Below are 21,890 nucleotides of genomic sequence, written 5' to 3'. Positions count from 1 at the left end.
GATTGTAATTCACACTCTTAAAATTAACTCCATTTTCTATTTTTCTATCTTAATAATCTGGTACTCTAAAAGGATGATAAAGCTTGACCACCTATTTACATAAACTTTATGTATATGTGTGTGTATGTGTCTGTGAGCACCTAAACACACATACTTTTAAAATGTCTACACAATCTCTACCTGCCTAATGGATTAAAAATAAGATTTTAAACCACTGATACTTTGACTTTCCTGCCCATTTCTTTAATGGGCAGATGTGGAAGGCAGAAGTTGGGAAAATAAGAGGGATATTGGGAATATAGGGTTGTAGGAATCACCCAGACTGAAGGGAGAAGCCTGATGGATGCAGCTTGTCCCCGATAGATGGGTGGGTTTCGCATGGCTTGTTTCACCGGTTCACAATGTCATTTTCTGGGAAGTGAAAGAGCCTCTTATTTAAATAGAACAAGCAGAATACATTTCTAGCGTGCTTGGTTTTATTTGTGCATTTATTTTGTAGTACTAAATTCTGTGATCAAAATTAACTCAATCATCATATTTGTTAAGGAAAAAATAAGCCTTTAACAAAAATTAACACATTTATAAAAGAAGGCATAAATGGTATGTCTGTGATTATGGGTATTACTTGAAACAATTGACAATAATTTATAGATCTTTAAGAAATAGATTAGACATAAAATCAGAGTATGATTTATGCTATAGGTTTTGCTCTTAGAGCACTGTATTTCAAGGCTCTTCACTTCTTTTTTTTTTACAACTTGTTTTCATGTTTCTTGGTCAACTGATCTAAGTGTAAAGAAAAATAATTTTTGAGCCTATGAAAATTGGAAAATCCCCTTGGCTTAAGACCTCTACAGAAAGGAAAGAAATTTAGAAACTTAAACTTTAAAAGATCTGGCTAATTAGTAGTATCCATTTGGGATAATTTGACCAGTTGACTTAGACTCTCTAGATGGCCTCATATTATCTCAGAGAGTACTTCATTCTTTAGGCCTAGTCCTAAAAATCTCCTTGCTCCTCAAACTTAAGTTACTAAACAAAAGACTTGCTTCTCATGAGAAGGTGGACCAGTTTATGGAATAACAAGAATTTTGAAGCTCATTAATTTTACTTCTTCCCCTCCCTCTAATACTAGTGAACTTTTATTAATATGTATAATTAAAGATTTCTACAAAACTTAGCAACTCTATGATCTTCTTTTTCTCTAGTCTAAAATATGGCAATCACTATGAACATTGGTTTTATTGTTAAATTTTTGTCTGTTATGCCAAGAAACTATATACCTCCTTTTAAATGATGCTGTGCCTTTGCTGTTGAAGTAGCATCATGTCAACTTGTCCCCCTTTTCAATTGTACTATATTTATTTAAGGCATGTCTTAAAAATTGCTTTATCTACTTTTATATGCAAATACAGTTCCTACTATAGTTCTAGACAGGGTGATAAAGCTTTCTTGTACCACTGAGGGTCAAAGATCTTTGATAAAACTAACCCCAAGCTCAACCTGGAATTTTTTTTAGTAAAAATTTTTTTTTCAATTCTACTCATGTTAGTACCACTTTCTTCTTAATTCCAAAGGCATCACAAAATCACTTGAGAAAACCTAACCTGGCTCAGAAAACTTTAGACTCAGACGAATTTAAAATTCCTTCCTGGTTAGATAAACCAGAACTAATAGAATCAAGAAAAAGCAACTAAGAAACAATTAATTCTCCCCTCTTCCCTGATGTGGCATTTAATAGTATGAGGCAAGTGCATTTAGCTTGCTTTCTAAATTTTTAACCCAAGCTGTTTATCAATATGATTTTCTTTACAGATAAACAATGGTGATGAGACAAGATTACATGTTTATTGTAAGGTCTTTAAATAACAGGTGTTTTATTTAAAACTTTCAATGTAACCGTACCACCACAATTCATAGAATAAAATCATTGATTGTTGAGCGAAAAGGCACCTTAAAGATCGCATCCTGCTCACTCATTTTGCATGTAAGGATGACGGGGAGGTTAAGTGACCTGGGTCAGTGTCTCAGGACACCATTTCCAGCCATTTCTTCCACACTGGACTGCGTCTTGCAGTTTTAATAGTTGTAGAAATATTGATCAAAGAAAATCAGCACATAAATATAGTTTATTCTTTTGAACCTAATGAGACATTGTGGAAAGAGTGATGAATTTGGAGTCAAGGAACCTGGGTAAAAATTCTGGTTTTGCCACCTATGTGATTAGGGTAAAGGCACTTAACCTTTCTGATGTCATTTCCTCATCTGTAAAATAAGGGAGTTGGACTAGATGACCTAGAAGGTACCTTCCAGCTATAGCTATATGATCCTGTGAAAGGACATTTATGGCTTTCAATTCTTTTATTTAGGGTACATGAATTAGATTTATGTTTAGAATGTGTAGAATATAAAGTATGTTTAGAATATAAGTTATGAAAAATATGTGCTTAGGCCCATGAATGACGTTGGCATTACCACCCTTAATAATAATTTTTGTTTCCCTTATTTTTAAAATTTCAATTGTTGAAGGAATTGGTGGTACACAAGAACTTTCTGCCCACACAACTATACATACAACTTTTACAAAAGCCATTTGTCAGAATTAATTCAGTAAAAATGTGTCTCCAAGTGTATGGGAGGAGAGTTTTTAGTCTTTGAAAACTCTGCCAGTGCTCCACTGAAAAGATCCCTGCATGGTCTTTGTGGCAAAATATTTGCTGAATCACATACTCCTAAGCAAAGCAGCCTGGCATTTTAACATAATCAGCCTAGGAACTTGAAGTCACAAGCATCCATTTAAGCTACTTGGCAAAGTGAGCTTGGTTTTCAAATTACATTATTAGAGTCCCCTCTCTTCGCCCACTCCCAAACCAGCCCTACCTCTGTTTTTAAAAGAATTAAAATTTTAAACAAAATCTCCTTCATACTGTCTCTGACTTACCCAGGTCAATTAAGTGCATTTCTCCTCTACTTTATCTGTGAAATTCCCACAATCTAGTCACAGTTTTTTGACAAATAAGGAATATACTCAAAGTCAGAAAAATTCTAACTTTCTTTTCATATTCTCTACTTTTAAATAGCATGTGCACAAGAAAGCTAGCAACTGTTTTTGAATGACTCAAGACTACCAGTATATTTCTTCAGCTAGAATAAGGAACAGCTGAGGTTTGATATAAAAAACTGGGATATTGATCTTGAAGCAGTGGAAGGCACACAGTATGAACTTTGACACTACCATAAAGGTAATGAGAGAAGAGAGTCTCAGAGCATTAAGTACAGATAACTTTTTACGGAAACAAGGTTGTATTTTTCTACCTTCTTATGAAATTACCTGGGTCCAGGCTGATACCCGTAATCTTTATGACTGAACTGGAGATGTGGTGATCCGAGTGGGGATCAGTCACTATACTAATGTGAAAGTCTGTGCAACCTTTAGCTTTAGCCCTGCAAGAAGAGACAGGAAGGACTACATCGATTAGGACAAAATCATAGTTACAACTATAGTTGTATGTGAAAAATTTTGTGAAGGAAGAGGGTCGGCACTTAGCTTATATGAAAAACTGTGTATCCTTGTAAATCGTGTCTCAAGAGACATTGGCAACAACAGTTTTGTAGTAGAATGAGAAATATCTATTTCAGTGAGTTTTCAAGTGATTATCAATGTGAATACCATTTATTCTTTCACTTCCTGGAATATATACTTTTCTGTAGCAGTGTAGACACTCTTTTCAGAGCACTCTTGGCTGATGATAGAACAGAATAGGAAGTGGTTGCTGAGCTGTCTATAGGTTGCATGCATTGATTTTGTTTATTAACAGGGGATCATGGTGAAAAGGAACCTTTCTTGTATGAAATGTGCTCCGAATTACTTTGAAGGTGTTTTTTTTTCCCTTCTCTTCCTTTACTAAGTTTCTTTTCTAGGTATACCCCAGGAGTCCTTCAACTCAGATCTCATTTACATTTTCCTGTCTGTAGGGTGCAGGACCAGAGGACTTCAGCAATCTTCCACCAGAACAAAGAAGAAAAAAGCTGCAGCAGAAAGTTGATGAATTAAATAAAGAAATCCAAAAGGAGATGGATCAAAGGTAGAATAGATCAAACATTCTTCATTATGGAATGCAGGTTTCATTTCATTAACAACGATGAATGAAAGTGTTTAAAGTAGTCTTGAAAGCAGTAGTTTATGGAGAGGAATAATACATAAGTCAGTGTTTTTGTTTTGTCTTTATCCCAGTACCTAAACATAGTGTCTTGGATATACTATAGTAGGTGCTTACTAAGTGATTCTTGAATTAATTTAAAATAGTGTATGCATGCATTATAATAGAAAGTAAAAGTCGTTTCCATCAAACTGCTTTATTACAGATTTGTCCAGTATATTTTATCTGAGCTTTGATTAAAATGTTTACATAGTCAGCATGAAGCCTTGTTTAATGAATTTATAGAGAAGACTGCCTAACCTATCTGAGAAGGAAATCGAAGGACTTTTTTGGTCATCATCCTGGTTCTAGAAGCATGACTACTCTTTGCGTATGAATAGGAATCAGCCTACATACGTACATTAATAAGAATTAATTACACTCTTTTCTTTGTTGTAGTGTTTTGGTAACATCTAGGAATACTGATATACTACAAATTATAGACTATCCCATTATGCAAACAGCCATTAGATGTGTAGGTATATGATAATATCATAGTAGTAACAGCTTTGGGGAATCACCAGTTTCTCTTAGAAATAACAGATAGGGACTCTATGTGGATGGAAATACCCTGAACAAAAACAGAAGGATAAATCTTTATTCTTCAAAAGGGACAGATTCCGTTAGCTGCAGTTTTACTTCAAACTGCTTTCCTCATACTTCCTGGAATAAGTTGCACTGCTTGTTCTTCCTCTTTCATGTTTTTATGAGATAATATTTAATCATCTGATTGAAAAGCAGCACCATTTCCCCTCTCTCAGTGTCTCCCTTCTCATCTGTGTGGCAATTCCATTCACTTCTGCTAAGGATTTACCAGTATAGTTTGAGCAATTTAGAGCAATTCTTACCTACAACAGGCAGAATGATTAGCTCCTTTAGATTATTACTGAGGCAGTATTTCCCATTGAAGGGACACTGGGGTTAGTTAATAAGTTAGGTTTTGAATATATGCTTAAAATAAGAAAATTATTTTACTCTCTTTTAGAATAATTTTAATACAACAAATCATTTGTAGACATTGGTTTTTTAGTTTTAAAATGAGAAGCAAATGTATTTAAAATTATTTCTTATTCAAAAGTTACCCTACTTTGCAGAGGACATTTTAGTGTCCAGTCAGGTCAGAAGAATTATTAGCTTGTTTAGTTTCAAGTTGAGGCAGTACTAGAGAGAAGAAGGGTTGTTATAATATAGGGATTTGAATGTTTCATTTTTTTTTTACTTTTATTTGTGCCTGATCACAATAGAACTGTGTGATGGGTGAATTAAGGTATGATCAGTTAGCTACAGTAAAAAGTTATGATAGCATTTCAATATAGCATTGACATATAGAAAATAAGTCTGCTTTCTGTCTGCTTACTTGTTTTCTCAGCCTTCCCTCACACTGAGCAGAGAAAGATAGAGAATTATAATTGTCTGATATATGGGAGCTTTAGAATGAAACCACTTGTACCTGAGCTATATAGCATTTGGTACCTTTTTTAACTTTGAGCTGTAGTCATTGCTAGTGATAAGAGTGATCAAGTAAAGTTGGTCCCAAGGCTCAAAATTCTTATTTGTAGCTCAGTAAAAATTGACTTTATCTCCTCTAGCATATGCATTTGATGTAGCTTCTGAGAAGTGTTAACTCTTCCTAAAGTGCCTTCTAGTTAACATGTATGGATATAGATATAGATATAGATATAGATATAGATATAGATATAGATATAGATATAGATATTAGATATATGCTTTCTCAAATGGCTACTTAGTTAATAACAGTCTTTAGACGTATAAATTATTGCTCAAAAACAGATCTGATGGCTCTTTTGGGGAATTCTTCACTTCCAAGCTGCTATGGGCCCTTTTCTAAGATATCAGAAAATGTCATATGACTTTTTAAAGCTTTCTTTTTTGCCAGCCAGCTACCAGCACCAACCAACAATTGGAATAGTATAAAACATTTTCCAGAGCAATTAATTCTGCTTCTCCCTGAGATGAATGGCACATAACCCATAAGCTCCAAGATGCCAGTTGAAGCTTTGTTATATACTTGGAATGTACATTTTTATTTTGACTTTTTCCCAATTTAGAGTTTTAATGCCAAGGCATAAAAATGCAAATTTTATTTCTGACTTGTGGGTAATGATGAGATGCCTTTCAAGTTTTCAGTTTTAGATAGAATCTGCCTTCCATTCTTTTGTGCTGCATTTTTAAGAATGAATAGTATTAAAGCAGTAGATAAGAATATGTATGTGTGTGTGTGTATTTGTGCTCCTACATTAATCTTCGCTGATATGTTCATTTCTTATAGAGATGCCATAACAAAAATGAAAGATGTCTATGTAAAGAATCCACAAATGGGAGACCCAGGCAGCTTGGATCACAAGTTGATAGAAGTTGGGCAAAATATTGAAAAACTCCGACTAGAGGTCCAGAAATTTGAGGTATGGAGGGAGTGAGGGGGAAAGTGTTATTGAAGCAGCAATTGGAAATTACATTGTTATAGGAAGCAGCCTGGCATTATGAAATTTCTCTTACCATGTAAATGGTATAATTGACTAAAACAAAACAGACATGGTTTGGACTTCAAGGCTGAGTAGATAAGCTAGATGATTCCAAGTTTTCTTCCAGCTCTAATTTCATATTGTAAGTTATAGCTAGATGCAAAAAAGCATTGTAATCCATTGGACACAGGTTTAATTGGATCACTTTTAAGGTACTCTTTAGTAGCATCATATGGAAATGTTGCTAATTGTATATGGATTTTATTCGTGTTTTTGTTTTAATTCTTCATTCACCAAATAAAATGAGCATTTCTATATACATAGCAGAACAAAAAAAAAAGAGAGAATCAGACATTAAATTGCAAAGCTGTTATATTCAGCTTTTCTTTTTAAAATATATAATAAATTCATCATTTAACTTTCAAAACAGTGCTGCTTCCTGGCATTCTTTGTTTACTTCTGTTCATTTGCTGTACATTTAAAAAAACTATTTCAACAACCTTCATTTCTTGCTTTGAGGGGCTTAACTTTTCTCTAACCCCTCTCTCCTTTCAATCTCCTACCATTGAAAAAAGAAAAACAAAATCCTTGTAACAAATATGCATAGTAAAGCAAAACAAATTCTATAATAAAATTTTAAAAGCTCTCTAATTTTCTCTTTCATACCTGATGACGATTTCTCCTGATAGATCTTATAGATGTTAATAATGATTAATGTATTCAAGTAACTAATGCTAAGTAATTTTCAATTCTCTGCTTAGCAAATTAAAAATAGATTTTTAAAAAGTAGTTAAAACACATTCATCCTATGAGAAACATTGATAGAAAATGTGATCTGTTAAGGTCTATAAAAATGGAGAATATAATATAAGGAATATGATAGAAATGTCTTAAGAGATGAGCAAAAGCAATGTGATTTTATGTATATAGTATGTATATCTATGTGTGTGTGTGTGTGTGTGTGTGTGTGTGTATAGGAACACTCACGTTGGTTAGGAAAAACCTTTTTATCAACTAAAAATGAAGCATGGGGAAAATGCTAATGGAATCCTTATACAAAGTTATTCACAGAGTCAAATAACAGATTTTTAAAAGGTGAGAATAAAAAAAATATAAAAAGAAAAGGTGAGAATGAATGTTGTATTCCCTTTACACAATACTACAAATAGCCTTTCTGGAACTGGAAATATCTGTGCTAGTATTCATTTTTCTTTGTCACATATACTCTTCTTTGCCTTCCACTTCCATTTACAATATTGATGAAAGTAACTTTTTTCACTTGGTTTCCTGAATTCCACCAGAAAAAAAGTTGCTTTACTGTTGATTCTTTAAAAATGAGGTATAATGGAGTTTTTTGGTGGGAGGGTGGGCTGTAAAGATGGGAAGAGTAAAAATTTAATTAAAGGTGCTTTCTATATGTGTTCCTCTTCATCTTCTTTCATGCTCAATTGCCCTATAATACAGTAAAATCAGATTCTGTGTTTTGTTTCTTTGAATATTTTAGAAAAGAGTATAAATGCTCCTTTGTATTTCCAGGCCTGGCTCACTGAGGTTGAAGGCAGACTCCCTGTCCGAGGGGATCAAGCCCGACGACAGAGTGGAATGTATGAAGCACAGACTGCAACATCAGTCAATAATTGTGCACAGGACCGGGAGAGGTACCGTACCTGTAGAGAGCTGTTCTCTTTTGAACTTTTGACATAATGGACTATATAAAAGTGTCAAATGTCTGATGCATACATGTTTGGGCACCATGGAGTGGAAATTCAGTACATCTACAAACATTAAGTGCTTACTATGGGGCCAGGCCCTATGCTAAGAAAAAGCAAAACAGTCCCTTATCTCAAGTAGCTTATATTCTAATGGCGGGGCTGGGGGGAGGGGTGGGCAGCGGGGGGGGGGGGGGGGGGGGGGGATGACAACATATAGCTAAAGAGGTGTATACGAGATGAATATAGAAGGGATACTAAATAACCTTAGAGAGGGAAACAGGAAGGGCTAGGGGGCAGGAAAAGTTAGGCCTCATGTAGAAAGTGGCATTTGAATTGAACCATGAGGGAATTCTAATAAGCAGAGGTGAGGAGTTAGGGCCAGGTGGGGAAACTGGGGCCTTGAGGTCACGTGTAGCCTTCTACGTCCTCAAGTGCGGCCTTTTAACTGAATCTGAGTTTTACAGAACACATCTTTTTATTTTTATTTATTTATTTTGGGGGGCAGGGCAATTGGGGTTAAGTGACTTGCCCAAAGTCACACAGCTAGTACATGTGTCAAGTGTCTGAGGTTGGATTTGAACTCAGGTCCTCCTGACTCCAGGGCTGGTGCTCTACTCACTGTGCCACCTAGCTGTAAGGGGATCTGCTCTGTGAAGTTTAGATTCAGTCAAAGGGCTGCACTTTAGGACCTACAGGGCCACATGTGGCCTTGAGGCCACCGGTTCCCCACCCCTGGGTTAGAGTATTCTAGTCATCTGAGCAGCCAATGAAAGTGGGAGCAGGAAATTAAGAATGTTGTGTATGAGGAGCACCAAGTAGGCCAGAATAGCTAGAAAGTAGATTGTATGGAGGAGAGTGATATGAAAGCAAGCTTCAAAGATAAAAAGCTGGGTTGGGAAGAGATCTAAGTGGCCAACAGGTTATATTGGATATCGAATAGGGATAAGAGATGACATGATCAGACCTGAGCTTTGGGAGAAGGTAGCTGTGGGCAACACTTTAGTATGGAAGGTGGATTAGAGTGGAGAAAAGATCTGAGATGGGGAAACCAATTACAAGGCTATTGGAATAGTCCAGGCCAGTGGAGAAGAGGTCCCAAACTTGAAACTGAGGCAAACAGAAGTTGAGTGACCTGCCTAGATTCACACAGTTAGTAAGTGTCTGAGGCTGGATTAAAAGTTTAGAATTTAGGATTTAGGATGAGGATTATCAGATTAGGATTATTAAGGTTAGGACTAGTAATCTCGAGTCAGATCTTCCTGACTGCAGGCCCAGTGGTATCTGTACTACACCTACCACCCAGCTGCCTCTGACTATCAAAATCTGAGCTGGGTGATAAATTTGGATGGCAGGAACTTTAAATAAGAGAAATTACTGAGGGATGTTTGTAGAGGGAGAGTCTGCCCGTGGTCATAGGAAACAGGAGAGCAAGGAGTCTTCTGTGCTATTCTCCCTTCACTCCACTAGGACCAATGAGTTGGGGAGTGTGCAAGACAGGACAACCAATATGGGAAGGATGGCCAGGGATGCAGTATCAACTAGGTCTTGATGAGTCTCAGAAGATGGACGAAGCAAGAGAGGAACAGGTTTAAAATTGAAGTAAACTTGAAATAATTTCTGGCATTGTGAAAATTTAGAATTTACAATGGAATGATAAAGGCACGTGAAAGGGATGCTCATAATTGTAACTAAGGTGACCACAAGTGCTTTTTTTGTTGAACACATGAGGTGAGTATCTCCGCTGAAGTTAGTTGCTATAGTTGCTGTGTATTTTTCTTTCTTGAGCAGCCCAGATGGCAGTTACACAGAGGAACAGGGTCAGGAGAATGAACTGAAGATGATGGCCACAGACTTTGATGACGAGTTTGATGATGAAGAGCCTCTTCCTACCATAGGAACCTGTAAAGCACTGTATACATTTGAAGGTATCGCTTCCTGTTACCATTCTTTCCTCAATTATCTTAGCTTATTTTATGTGTCTCGCAGCATCAAAGATTTTTTTAAAATTTAATTTTAAAAAAATTGAACTTAAACACTCCCCAAAAATGAACATTTCCTCATACATAGCAGAACACAAAAACAGTATTGCATATGAAACTTTGACTCTCTGTTTCATACCACTTGCTTTAAATATGTATATGTACGTATGTACATATAGATAGATATACATACATATACTTTATTTTAAAAACTATCTTCCTTGTGTGCTTCCTTTTGAACTTCCTTATGTTTTCTTCATTTCATTTTTTAAAATGTTTTAATGGCCCTCTTTTTTAGCCTTATTATATTTTACCCCTTTCTTTATCCTTTCAATTAAAAACTGAACCAAAGGAGGAGAAAAAATCCTTGTAACAAATAAGCATAGTAAAGCCAAACAGTTCTACACAGTGACTATGTCCAGAACTGTGTGTCTGTTTCCCTACCTCACAGCTATCCTCTCCCAGTCAGGAGGTTGCTAACATCTTTGGGAGACATAATTGTCTCCATGACAGTGGACAGGGTTGTCATTGTACTGATTAGAACTGAAAAATTTAAACTGGAAGGTCATGTAGAGCAGCCCTATGATTGTACATGAAGACACATAGAACCTGCAAGTTCAGTGACAGGTCCGGGGTAGCATAGGCAGTAAGGAAGAGGAGAGCTGAGATTTAAGTGCAGATCCTCTGACTCTGAATCTATCCCTCCTTCCTTTCCAGCACACAATCTCCTTCCTGTGAATGTGTTCAGACTGCTTTTTTGTTGTTGTCATCTTTCCTGTGATTCAGTATTCTCTTCTGCTTTTTGCTTTCCCTTTCCTAATTACTGAGCTCGTTGACTTATTTTGTGATTTTGTCCAACTTGAATAAACTTAATTACAGTGGCTGCCATAAATTATAATTTCATCCATTTACTTAAAAAATACTAATTATGCCCCTAATACTTGTGGATGTCTACTATGTGCAAGGTCCTGTCTCAGGTATTATGGAAAATGGGAAGATGAGTAAGGTATCATCCCTGTCCTTAAGAAATTCACTATATAAACCTTACTGCACAGGCAGTAGGGAGCCTTTTAAGTTTTGTTAGCAGAAGAAGGGACATAGTCAGGAAGAGTAATCAGCTGGGAGAATGTAGAATAGATTGGAAGGGGCAGAAATTCAAAACAGGGAGACTGTTTAGGAGACTATGAGTAATAAGTAGATCAGGACAGAAGAGATGAAGGCCTGACCAAGATGGTGAAGGAAGAATTGATAGGGCTTAGTAACTGATTCCATATGAGTAATGAGGGAGGGAAAAAGTCAAAGATAAAACCTAGATGACTGGGCACATCAGCAGCTGCTCATTTGTAAAGAAAAATAATGAATTTAATTTAAAATGCCATCAGGTCAGTCATTTGGAGATGCCTACTAGGCAGTTGGTAATACTGGATTAGAGTTCATGTTTGAGGTCAAAGCTAAAGATAGACCTTTGGAAATCAACCACTTAAAGGTGAGAGTCAAAACCATGGGAAAAGATGAGGTTGATAAGATAGGGAAGAGAAGCCCATGGAGCAGAGGAGGAATCAGAACCTGTAAAAGATACTGAAAAGAATCTGTCACTGTGGTAAGAGAACAAGGACCATGCAGTGTTACAGAAGACAAGAAAGGGAGAAATACATGGCTGTGCTGAGAGGTTTATGGAGAATAAAGGGCTAGAGGCCCCTCAAATAAATGTTAGTGCCTGAATCTTTACCAGTGATAAGAACCCAAGTGTCTGAGGTTTCTTTGACTAAAAAGCTAAACTACTGTGCCATTAACTTTTCAGGTCAGAATGAAGGAACTATTTCAATAGCTGAAGGAGAAATATTATATGTCATAGAGGAGGATAAAGGTGATGGCTGGACGCGAATTCGGAGAAACGAAGATGAAGAAGGTTATGTCCCCACTTCGTACGTCGAAGTCTATTTGGACAAAAATGCCAAAGGTGCTATGACTTACATTTAATACCATTTAATTTTTTTTTTAGTTGGAGTTTCTCCTTCCCCATCTGTGACTGTTTCAGGTAGAACTTCTCTAAGAACTAGATAAATTCCTCGGTGTTCATTTTTTTCCACATAGTTACACAATGGATTCATGAACTGTACAACTGACTTTTTGTTGATTTTATTTGATAGTAAGTTTTTCTTACTAAGATGAAATACCCATGTGGAGAGCTCATTGAACTGCCAATATATACATATGTCCTCATTTGAAATATAAGTAAATGTCATTTATTTTTGTAGTATCTGTAGATAACAAGAAAGTTGCAGTCCAGCTTCTATTAAAATACTTCATTGTAATTGTATCTAACTGAATCAAGCCCAGTTCTTAGGTATACCTAATAAGATGCACTGATAACTGATAACGATTTGGGAGCCATTTTTGAGATTCTTTATTTGTCCTTTTCACTAGTTTCTCAGACTTAGATTTTTAAAAATTGAACTTGAAAATGATATACTCATCCTCTGCCTGCACACAGTCAAGAAATTCACGTTTCTTTTAGTTTGTTAAGAAATATAAGCATTTTGGCTCATTTTACAAAATAAAGCTCTTTACAAATAGATATTAATGCATGTTATGTTACTTAAACCTAGCAAAAATGGGGTGAATTAAAATCATAAAACCCTTCGATGTTAGAGCTGGAAGGGACCTTAGAAATTGTCTCGTTTCAGCTATTCATTTTACAGATGAGGAAACTTTAGGCCCAGAATGTATTGATGTTGTCTTTCACTGAAGTCTTTGGGTTTTTTTAATAGATTTATTTTTTATTTTTAGTTTACAACATTCAGTTACACAAGTTTTTGAGTTCCAAATTTTCTCTCCCTCTCTCCTCCTCTTCCCCCCGCCCAACCAAGATGGCATGTAATCCAATGTAGGTTCTACACATACCTTCAAATTGAACTTATTTACATAATAGTCCAGTTGTAAAGAAGAATTATAAGCAATGGAATGAATCATGAGTAAGAAGAAACAAAACCAAAAAAGAAGAAAAAAAAAAAGAGAGCAAATAGTTTGCCTCAATCTGCATTCAAGACTCCATAATTCTTTCTCTGGGTGTGCATAGCTTTTTCCATCATGATCTTTTGGAGCTGTCTTTGAACCTTGCATTGATGAGAAGAGCCAAGTCTATCAGAGTTCGTCCTTACGGATACTGTGTGTCTGTAATTGTGTATAATGATCTCCTGGTTCTGTTCCTCTCACTCAGCATCAGACCATATAAGTCTTTCCAGGTTTTTCTGAAGTCTGTCTGTTCTTCATTTCTTATTGCACAATAGTATTCCATTACATTCATAGACCACAACTTGTTTAGCCATTCCCCAATTGATGGGCATCCTCCAATTCTCTACCACCACAAAGAGAGCTGCTATAAATATTTCTGTACCTATGTGTCCTTTTCCCAAAGTCTTTGTTTTTATATGTTATCAGAATCTTTCCTGCTATTTATGAATTGTGTTGAAGCGTATTTCACATGCTTCAAAACTATATCCAAGATTCAAAAGCTGCCTTCATGTAGTCTAATTTTAGACTAATTTTACCCTTATATGTTTTTGATCAAGCCAAATCTATTTTACCAAACTACAACCCCAAAGTTAGACCACTATTTTGAAATCAGCAAAGCATGTTTTAGTAATTTTTATTTTTCTAAATAAGTATTTTTTCTTTTATCCCATTCTTGATATAATAGCCCATTTTGATTACAAGCATTTTTCAATTGAATTATTAAAGTTTTATTCAGATTACAATAAGAAAATACAGTAGTCTTTAATCCACAGGGTTTTTGTTCCTTTTTAAATGTGTTACAAATGCTTCCCCATTTTACTTAATATCTGTGAGTGCTAACTTTAGGCTTCAGTACAGTTTTGCATTGAGAAATCCCAGGGTAAAAGGGAACATTTGTTCATTACTCAAATGTTGGGTTTTTTTTTTCCTTCTCGAAGGCAACATAATAAATACTGAAAAAAACATAAAGTGAATGAAACCATTTTGTCATTTGTAATGCACAATTTTTAAAACTTTAATGCCCTGTGTTTTCCACAAACGATTGCACACCTTGATTCAGAAAACATATCAATCGGTTTGCAAAGGGGATGTCTTTAATTTGCATAGCCTGACTGTGATTTTTATAATGGATTTCTTAGTGGCAAGAACAACAGAATGCATATGTTCATGGCACAGTGAAAATATTTTGTTAGCTTTGATTATTTCCATGTTTGAAATATTTAAATGCTCCATAGAATCTCACCAGCACCAGTTTTCATGCCATTGTTATGTAATCTGATTACAGGTACTACTCGTTCCATAAGATTCCATATGGAATCTTACTTCATTTTGTGGACAGAGCCCTAAGAAAGTTTCAATGTTTCAAAGTTCCTTAAATGAAAGATTAGTTCTTAGAAGGATATATTCTGCCAGAATTGCCATTTTTGTCTCAAATAGGCTCTGCTTTCTTCAATTAGAAATGCTCTGTCGAAATTTACAAAAAGAGCAAAAACAAATCTTGCTTACAAAGTTCTACTTCAAAAAAAAAAATAAAGTTCTACTTCCTTAATCCTAGCCAGACTCTCAGAGTTGCTCATGCTTTCTGTGGGATCCTTCCCTCCTGCCTACTACCTGGTTTATAAATCTGTCATACCTCAGCCAACAGTTCCGTAATACTGCTCCGTTGAGGAACAACTGCTACTTTCCTGTGTCCATAACCAGGAGTAATGGTTATGTTTTTATTGATGCCAGTGCACTTTTTACAATGTAGCTAATTATTTAATGCTTGCCAAAATGTTTAGAATATTATAGCTAACTTTTGGGCAATTGGGTTGTGACATCTTTTTTCCTTTGTGTAAGGGATTTTTTTTTTTATTAAGTCTGTTAAATGTCAGTAATTCCCCACAGAAAATATTTGTATATACTGCAATTTAAAAACTAAAGGGTTACTTGAATTTGACTTGTTTTTAACTTTTTGCCTTTTTTATATAGATGTTTGTTTTACTGGTTATTATTCTGCTGCCTAATGATCCTTTTGTTTTTATAACTGCTGGGTAAGCCACAAGGACTGTTACACTCGTAGCTAGGGTCCCTGCTGGCTGTTCCAGACTTGACTTTATTAGAGACACTTTGATTCTGAGTAAGTTTTGTTTGAATGTAGCCAACGTGATTGTTTCTTTCTTCTTCTGTTCTAAAAGAAAAACTCTTTGTCCGGTATTACTTTCTAGCTGTATCCTTACATCTGCCTCTAATAAACATTATATTTTCTCATGATTGTGTATTTTAAATGATTTTTTACTTTTCTGAGCAAATTATTCTGTGTAGTACAAGTGCTCAAGCCTCTTACTTTTAGCACTGGGGCATTTTCTGTCCAAATGCATATAAAAATCTGGCCTCTCCCACACCCGTGATAACTTTCTCCTATTCTTTACCATATATGTATTTATGGGCTTAGAAAGTCTGTGTTTCTTTTTCTTGCTGCTTTCCTGCACTCCTCAAGATGAAGAACTTTCACTGTTTACTGCCTGATAAACACTGAGCTCTGTTTACCTCGTCACTAAAACAAAGATTTTATGTTATCCCCCAATAAAAAACAGCAAAATTGCAATTAAGGAAAGGAAATTGAAACACTGTTATCTTTTCCATCAATAAAATATTACTTTCTTTCCTTTGACATGCAACTAAAATCACAAGACATAGTCATTCAGGTGAACTTGTCTTTTCAGTCTTCCAGTAGACATCCCTCTTAATCTAGGTTGGAAAATAGTTTACTATGACAAAACAGTGAAAGTTACTTATCCCAACGACATTACCTTCGTAATGACTGCTCTAGATACTTCTGACCCCCATACTTTCCTTTTACCCTTTGCCTGGTGGGACATTTGCATCCTAGAGCAATATGCCCACTCCCCACCTGTCGCCTTTCTCTCTAACACACAGTTTTTGTTTGTTTTTGTGTTGTAGATTCCTAAAGGTGACGTGCTGGTGCAAGAGCCTCGAGTGAGCTTTCACAGGAGGATAGACAGTCTGCTTGTTTCCATAGGCTACTCAAATGGGTCATGTGCATAGACTTCTTGAGCTGGTCTGGAGTTAACCCTTGAAATCTCAATCTGAAATGACATCCCCACATTACTCAGATGCTTGCTCTTTTCTTCCAGCATGTTCTTTGTGGTTCGGACTAAAACATAGACCTTACCCTTGGTTCTGTTGGGTGGGCTTCCTTTTCAGGGAGCTAAGCTGACAGAACTGCTCTTTAATTTCCAATTCAACATTCATGGTTGTGGGAAGTCTTCCCCTTGCAATACAAAACTTCTTAGAAACTCCCAGAAGAGTGCCCCATGGCCTTTTAAATTGCTCCCTAGCTCTCAGTCTGCTTGAATGTGTGATGTGGCTCATCTCGATTTCACAACGTGCCTTTTGTGACAATTTTACAACTAGTCTCATGAGAAGACTAAGGGAATATAGAAATGGAGATCCAGATATACATTAGGTAGACAGAATGCTCAGATTTTTAAAAATGTATTGAGTACCCTAGTAATCAACAATAAATACTTCTTCCTTCCCAAAAGGCCATGTGTATTCATTAGGGCTTCTTAATAGCTGACTCTCCTGTCACACCAAACATTCACTTTGTCAGGATCCAGCCTGATAGCGTATGACTGCTTACTTGCTTCTCTCCACCCCACCCCCACCTCCTCCTCTTACTCTACCATCTAAACCTCCATGCACGTACCTGCAAATGTTTGAGTTTGCAGTCCGTCTTCAGTCTTCCCAAGATCCAGTTTTAAGTCTCATTCCAGTCTGCATGCTCGCCCTGCTCCCTGCCTGTGCTCACCTTTTCATAAAGTCTGTCATCCCTTTAGTAATCTACATGTTTGTCAGTAATAGTAGTTTGGACCTGTGCCTGATCATGGGTGTTTTGGGCATGAGCACCTCACCTATGCACTGTCATGTTGGAACACAAAAACCATTTGGTTGGTTGTTCTTTCCAGGACCTCAGCTAGATTCATCATCATTTATCACGTCAAATGACTTTAAAGCCATCCTTTCGTCCTAAGCAATCCCATGACCAGAATCAGAAAACACTTATATTGTTTCGAAGCTTTTACACTGTTTGGTTCAATGAACAATGTGCTTTTTGAGATGGAATTCTTTTACCTTCTGAATCTTTAATTAATACTGAAGTCATATCACATGTGGCTGCCCTAGTCTTAGATCAGCCATTTTATTAGCAAGTAAGCCTCTTTGGGACTTATTAACATTATCTAGCATAAATTGAACTAAGACAAGGATGGTTAGGGTCAATTATGAAAGCTATGAGTTGAAATGAAGCTCAATTCTTTTGTTTGACAGGCAGTAGTAATCGTTTAGTGGCATTTCAGTTTGGTTCCTAGTAACTAGAAAGTTACTTTGTGAACATTCTCATTCTTTCTTTGGGAATCAGACATTATAATTTATCTCCAGCTCAGAAGAGATAGATGCAGAAGTGTCGTCTCTGAGGGGTGTTCACAGCTAGGTCTGTTGACTGCTTCAATGTGTCAAAATTATGGAAATTATTCAAATCAGCAAGTGGGGAAAGGTGGGAGAGAAGGGCTGGCTGCATAAATCATGACTTCAGAAGCAAGTCCCTCCAGTGGCTAGAAGCCATTAAATTAATACTATCTTTAGGAGAAAGAGGATATAAGTAAAAAGAAAGCCTTTTTCCCTCTTGACTTGAGCTCAGAGGCTTGAAAAACCCCACTGGACTCTCTTTGTTGGTCAAATGTCATTCCATAGGCAGAAGCACTTTGTTTCTATGGTTACTTCAATAAGGAGTTGATGCAATTTGAAAGAATTCTTTAATGTCCATCATGGTCCAAGGAAGAGGATTGGCTTGGGTGAATGAAATTGAAATTAGACGTGTCAGAAAGAACAGTAACTCGCACCTCCAAAGTCTTGCAGAAGGAGTGTAATTGTTGTCCCAAGGGTCATTGGAACTATTCACTGTCTCTTAGGCTATTGTGCTTTTATGTGACAGTCCCTATTCCAATGCATGCTTTTCCCTTCAGAAGTTGGCACTGCTAATTCATTACAAATATCACAAATAAGGACCATTCTATATTTTATCCTCCAACCAAACAGAAATTTTGCTTTTGAGATGTCAGAACCTTGGACTGGGGTAATTCCATGTGTACCTGTTAATTCTCATTAAAAAGAGATGGATGAATCCTTTGCAAAATAGGATATATTTTTAAGCTTCTATAAATTTATTCTTATAATGTCTGATGCACTGTTGCACTCCCATGTCAACCATGTCCAAGCAAGAATGGAAAATGTTTAATTTTCTATTGGTTTTAGGTGTAGGTGGACAATAAATTATTATCCTTTGTAAGTAAATCAATTTACAGCAATGCCAGAGTTGCTACATAGTGATGTTGGAAAGACTATTAGCTTGAAGGTACCAATGGGGCTTAGTGCGAAAAAATTTTTGATGACAACAGTGAAAATGTTGTGGAATAATTTGCAGATAAGAGCTCAGAATCTCTTAAACATTTCTTTCTCTGCTTTTCCATCACACTTCATCTTCCCATCACTGCTAGAAGGTTGTGGTGTCATTTTGGATGTTTAATTTTAAAGAAAACTAACCCTGAATGTTGACAAAACAAAGTCATTTCCCAAAAGGCAAAATCTGAAATTGATCCATCCTCAGGATATGCTGAAAAAAAAGTTGAAAAGGCATTAACTTGCTGTGATGGGACTTGCCTTTGAATTTTTACCAATTTCACCTGGTAGCATGTTGTGGCCCTTACAGTCTCTAAAGTGAGTGAGATTCGCCACTGCCCCACCAGCACAGTCACTAATGCCTTTCTGTAACATCTGTAAATAGAGAATAAAAAACATTTACTGAAAAAATATAAAAGTTGTGTTAACTTTGGAGTATTTTTCCATATACTGTATTTTGGGTTTTTGTTTCTTATTGACTATCTCTCTTGTTTGTATTGTCAAATTTTATTTTAATAAGCCAAATTCTATCTTGCCATGATATTGAGCACTTTTAAATTTTCATTCGTGTGTGTGTGTTTGTGTGTGAGACAGAGAGAGAGAGAGAGAGAGAGAGAGAATGTGTGTGTGTGTGTGTGTGTGTGCGTGTGCGTGCGCGGGCTAAGCACTAACCTAGACTTTGGTAGAGTATCTCTTGTGAGTCTTTGCCATTGGAAAGGTCCTGGCATTTCCCACTTGTTTCTGGAGATGGAATTCAACCAAATGAAGGCAAACATTGTTCTTTTATCTATATGAAATCATCTAAATATTAAATAAAAATATAACTTCTGGTGTATTTTCTTGGAACTGTTTTCATCTTAGGAAATGCAAATACAAAGATTTCATTACGGTATTGTGTGTTGTAATGCAAAGAGCAATGGAGTAGGAGTCTGGAGACCCAGGTTCTTGTCCCATGTAAAATGAGCATGGTAGGTGTTAGATCAGCTAATTAACCTCAAAGGTTTCTTAGAACTCTTAACATCCTATTATCCTCTAACTCGCTTGCCCAAAAAAGTTAACATGGGCTGAAGACTAATTTTGCAAGTCTTACTTGTTCAGATTATTTGATGTGCTTCAGTGATGTAAGTACTTTTAGACATAAGTTCAATTATGTCTTTTAAATCACAGGCATGAATTTGGAACATTTTTGAGATTTCTTGTCGGTCTTGATTCATATTAATAAGACCTGTCCCAGTAGGTATACTGTGGATAGAGCACTGGGCCTGTAGTAGGAAGACTCATCTTCCCGAGTTCAAATCTGGCCTCAGACACTTACTAGCTGTGTGACCCTGGGCAAGTCACTTACCCCTGTTTGCTTCAGTTTCCACATCTGCAAAATGAGCTGGAGAAAGAAATGGCAAACCACTGTAGTATCTTTGCCCAAGAAAACTCCAAGTGGGGTCACAAAGAGTTGGACACAACAACTAAGTCCTTCATAATTTAGGTAGAATTACTCAATTGGGTGAAACTAAGGTATCTTGGAGTTGGCGGATGGGTGCTTTTGAATGACAGTAGGCAGTGCTCTCCATCTACAACCCAATTTGGATATTTCACTGCCTACTTGTTTAGACGTTTCTTTGAAGTTGAAAGAAGTTGATAATTTATGATAACTCCACTCCATTCACTAAACCATTGGCTAGAGCTATGTCTTAGGAATTCTAATGTTTGGTCATTTAAATGTGCTTGGGTTAGGGAGAACAGAGTAGTGCTAAAGCCAACTCTCAAGTGTGCCAGCTGTACAGAAAGCAAGAATACAGGTAAGCAAAATCTACATTGAATGCCCCAACTGACTGGAAGCATTAATCTCCTCTCCTAGCAAACAACCAAATTTTCTTACAATAAAACTTTACGTGCCTTCTGGTGGAGGTGATAATCGATAGTGAAGTAGAATATAATCAGGAGGAAGGACAGTGAGTGGCTTGATGATTTACAAAATGGATAGCCAACCAGTCTCTGAATAACTGAGCTGACTTGCTTAAATGTGCATACTTCAATATCTTAAAGTCAGCCCTCTGTAGAAAAGAGAAAGAAGTCTGGCTATTGGATTTAATTTAGAAAACTTACGTGTTGTTTCTCAAAATTCTCTGTCGTGTATGGGAAACATGTTCTAGAATTCCCAGAGTAGGAGAGCTCATTTTTAAAAAGAATATTTCTATGCAGCCTACTTAATCCAGTAGTGTCTTACCTAACTTGTTACTTCCTTCAGTGCTCTGCCAAAGCACTTGACCAGTGGCAACTTATAGCCTGTCTGGATCTCTAACTTTGTGCTGAGCTCATCTGGGTCAGGTCTTCAGAACTGTTTCTCAACGTGTGTGTGTGTGTGTGTGTGTGTGTGTGTGTGTGTGTGTGTGTGTGTGTGTGAAATACCTGTGAACTTGTTGGACTTGATGGGTGAGTGTGTGTATATGAGTATCTCATGACTGCCTTGACCCTCCTGCTAACACCAATAATACTGTATCTAGAAAGTTATTTTCTTAAAGTCACACATTTCTTGTTTGCTTTTTAAATGCTTTATTAATACTTTTTTTTTAAATCACCACCACTTCCTAATAACTCTCTCCATTAGAACCTTTCACTGTAATAAAAAAGTAAATCAGTGTCTCTTCTTTTTAGTCTTTCTTTTCAGCTGGGTAGGTACCCAGTGACCTCCTCGATAGGAGGTTTTCTGATGCAGTAGATTTTCTCTTAAGTGTGACCTGGGGACTGTTTGGTGGATAGGATCATCTAGTCTTACCTGTACCTGAACAGTAACCCATCTCTTCTACACCATCAGGTAAACAGCCTATTGTGTGCCAAGTACTGACAAGTTGCCACTCAAGGTCTCAGGCAAATCTGACTTGGAAAGTAACAGTTGGAGTTTCCAACTGGGAGTTCAAAATCTATAGGTGGATTGGAAAATCTTCCTTGTCATCTCCTAATTGCTTGTTACCTCTCTACCTGCCCCCAGCAGGGTTTCCTGCAATTCCCAGTGGGAAAGGGAATGGAGTTTATGTGGTAGCCTTC

The 21,890-nt window shown here is 36.6% G+C and overlaps 1 protein-coding gene across 11 annotated transcripts in view; it reads left to right on the top strand.

Moving 5' to 3' along the window:
* FNBP1 (formin binding protein 1) overlaps positions 1-16,935 on the top strand; it is a 189,603-nt gene extending 172,668 nt beyond the window's left edge. For 4 of the 11 annotated variants that reach the window (XM_036748977.1, XM_036748974.1, XM_036748972.1 and 1 more), the window contains 5 exons: positions 3,976-4,085; positions 6,490-6,622; positions 8,219-8,340; positions 10,180-10,319; positions 12,175-13,350. In XM_036748977.1, coding sequence (XP_036604872.1) covers positions 3,976-4,085; positions 6,490-6,622; positions 8,219-8,340; positions 10,180-10,319; positions 12,175-12,353 — 684 coding nt within the window. In that variant the 3' untranslated portion in view covers positions 12,354-13,350. Of the gene's footprint in view, positions 1-3,975; positions 4,086-6,489; positions 6,623-8,218; positions 8,341-10,179; positions 10,320-12,174; positions 13,351-16,331 lie in introns of those variants that run through there. The other 7 variants (XM_036748979.1, XM_036748971.1, XM_036748973.1 and 4 more) reach the window with 4 other exon arrangements.
* The last annotated feature ends 4,955 nt before the right edge of the window (positions 16,936-21,890 follow it).

The sequence above is a fragment of the Trichosurus vulpecula genome, chromosome 3, assembly GCF_011100635.1.
Source record: "Trichosurus vulpecula isolate mTriVul1 chromosome 3, mTriVul1.pri, whole genome shotgun sequence".
NCBI lineage: Eukaryota > Metazoa > Chordata > Mammalia > Diprotodontia > Phalangeridae > Trichosurus > Trichosurus vulpecula.
Note: the sequence above shows the minus strand (reverse complement) of the source record. Positions and strands in the feature narration are given on the sequence as shown.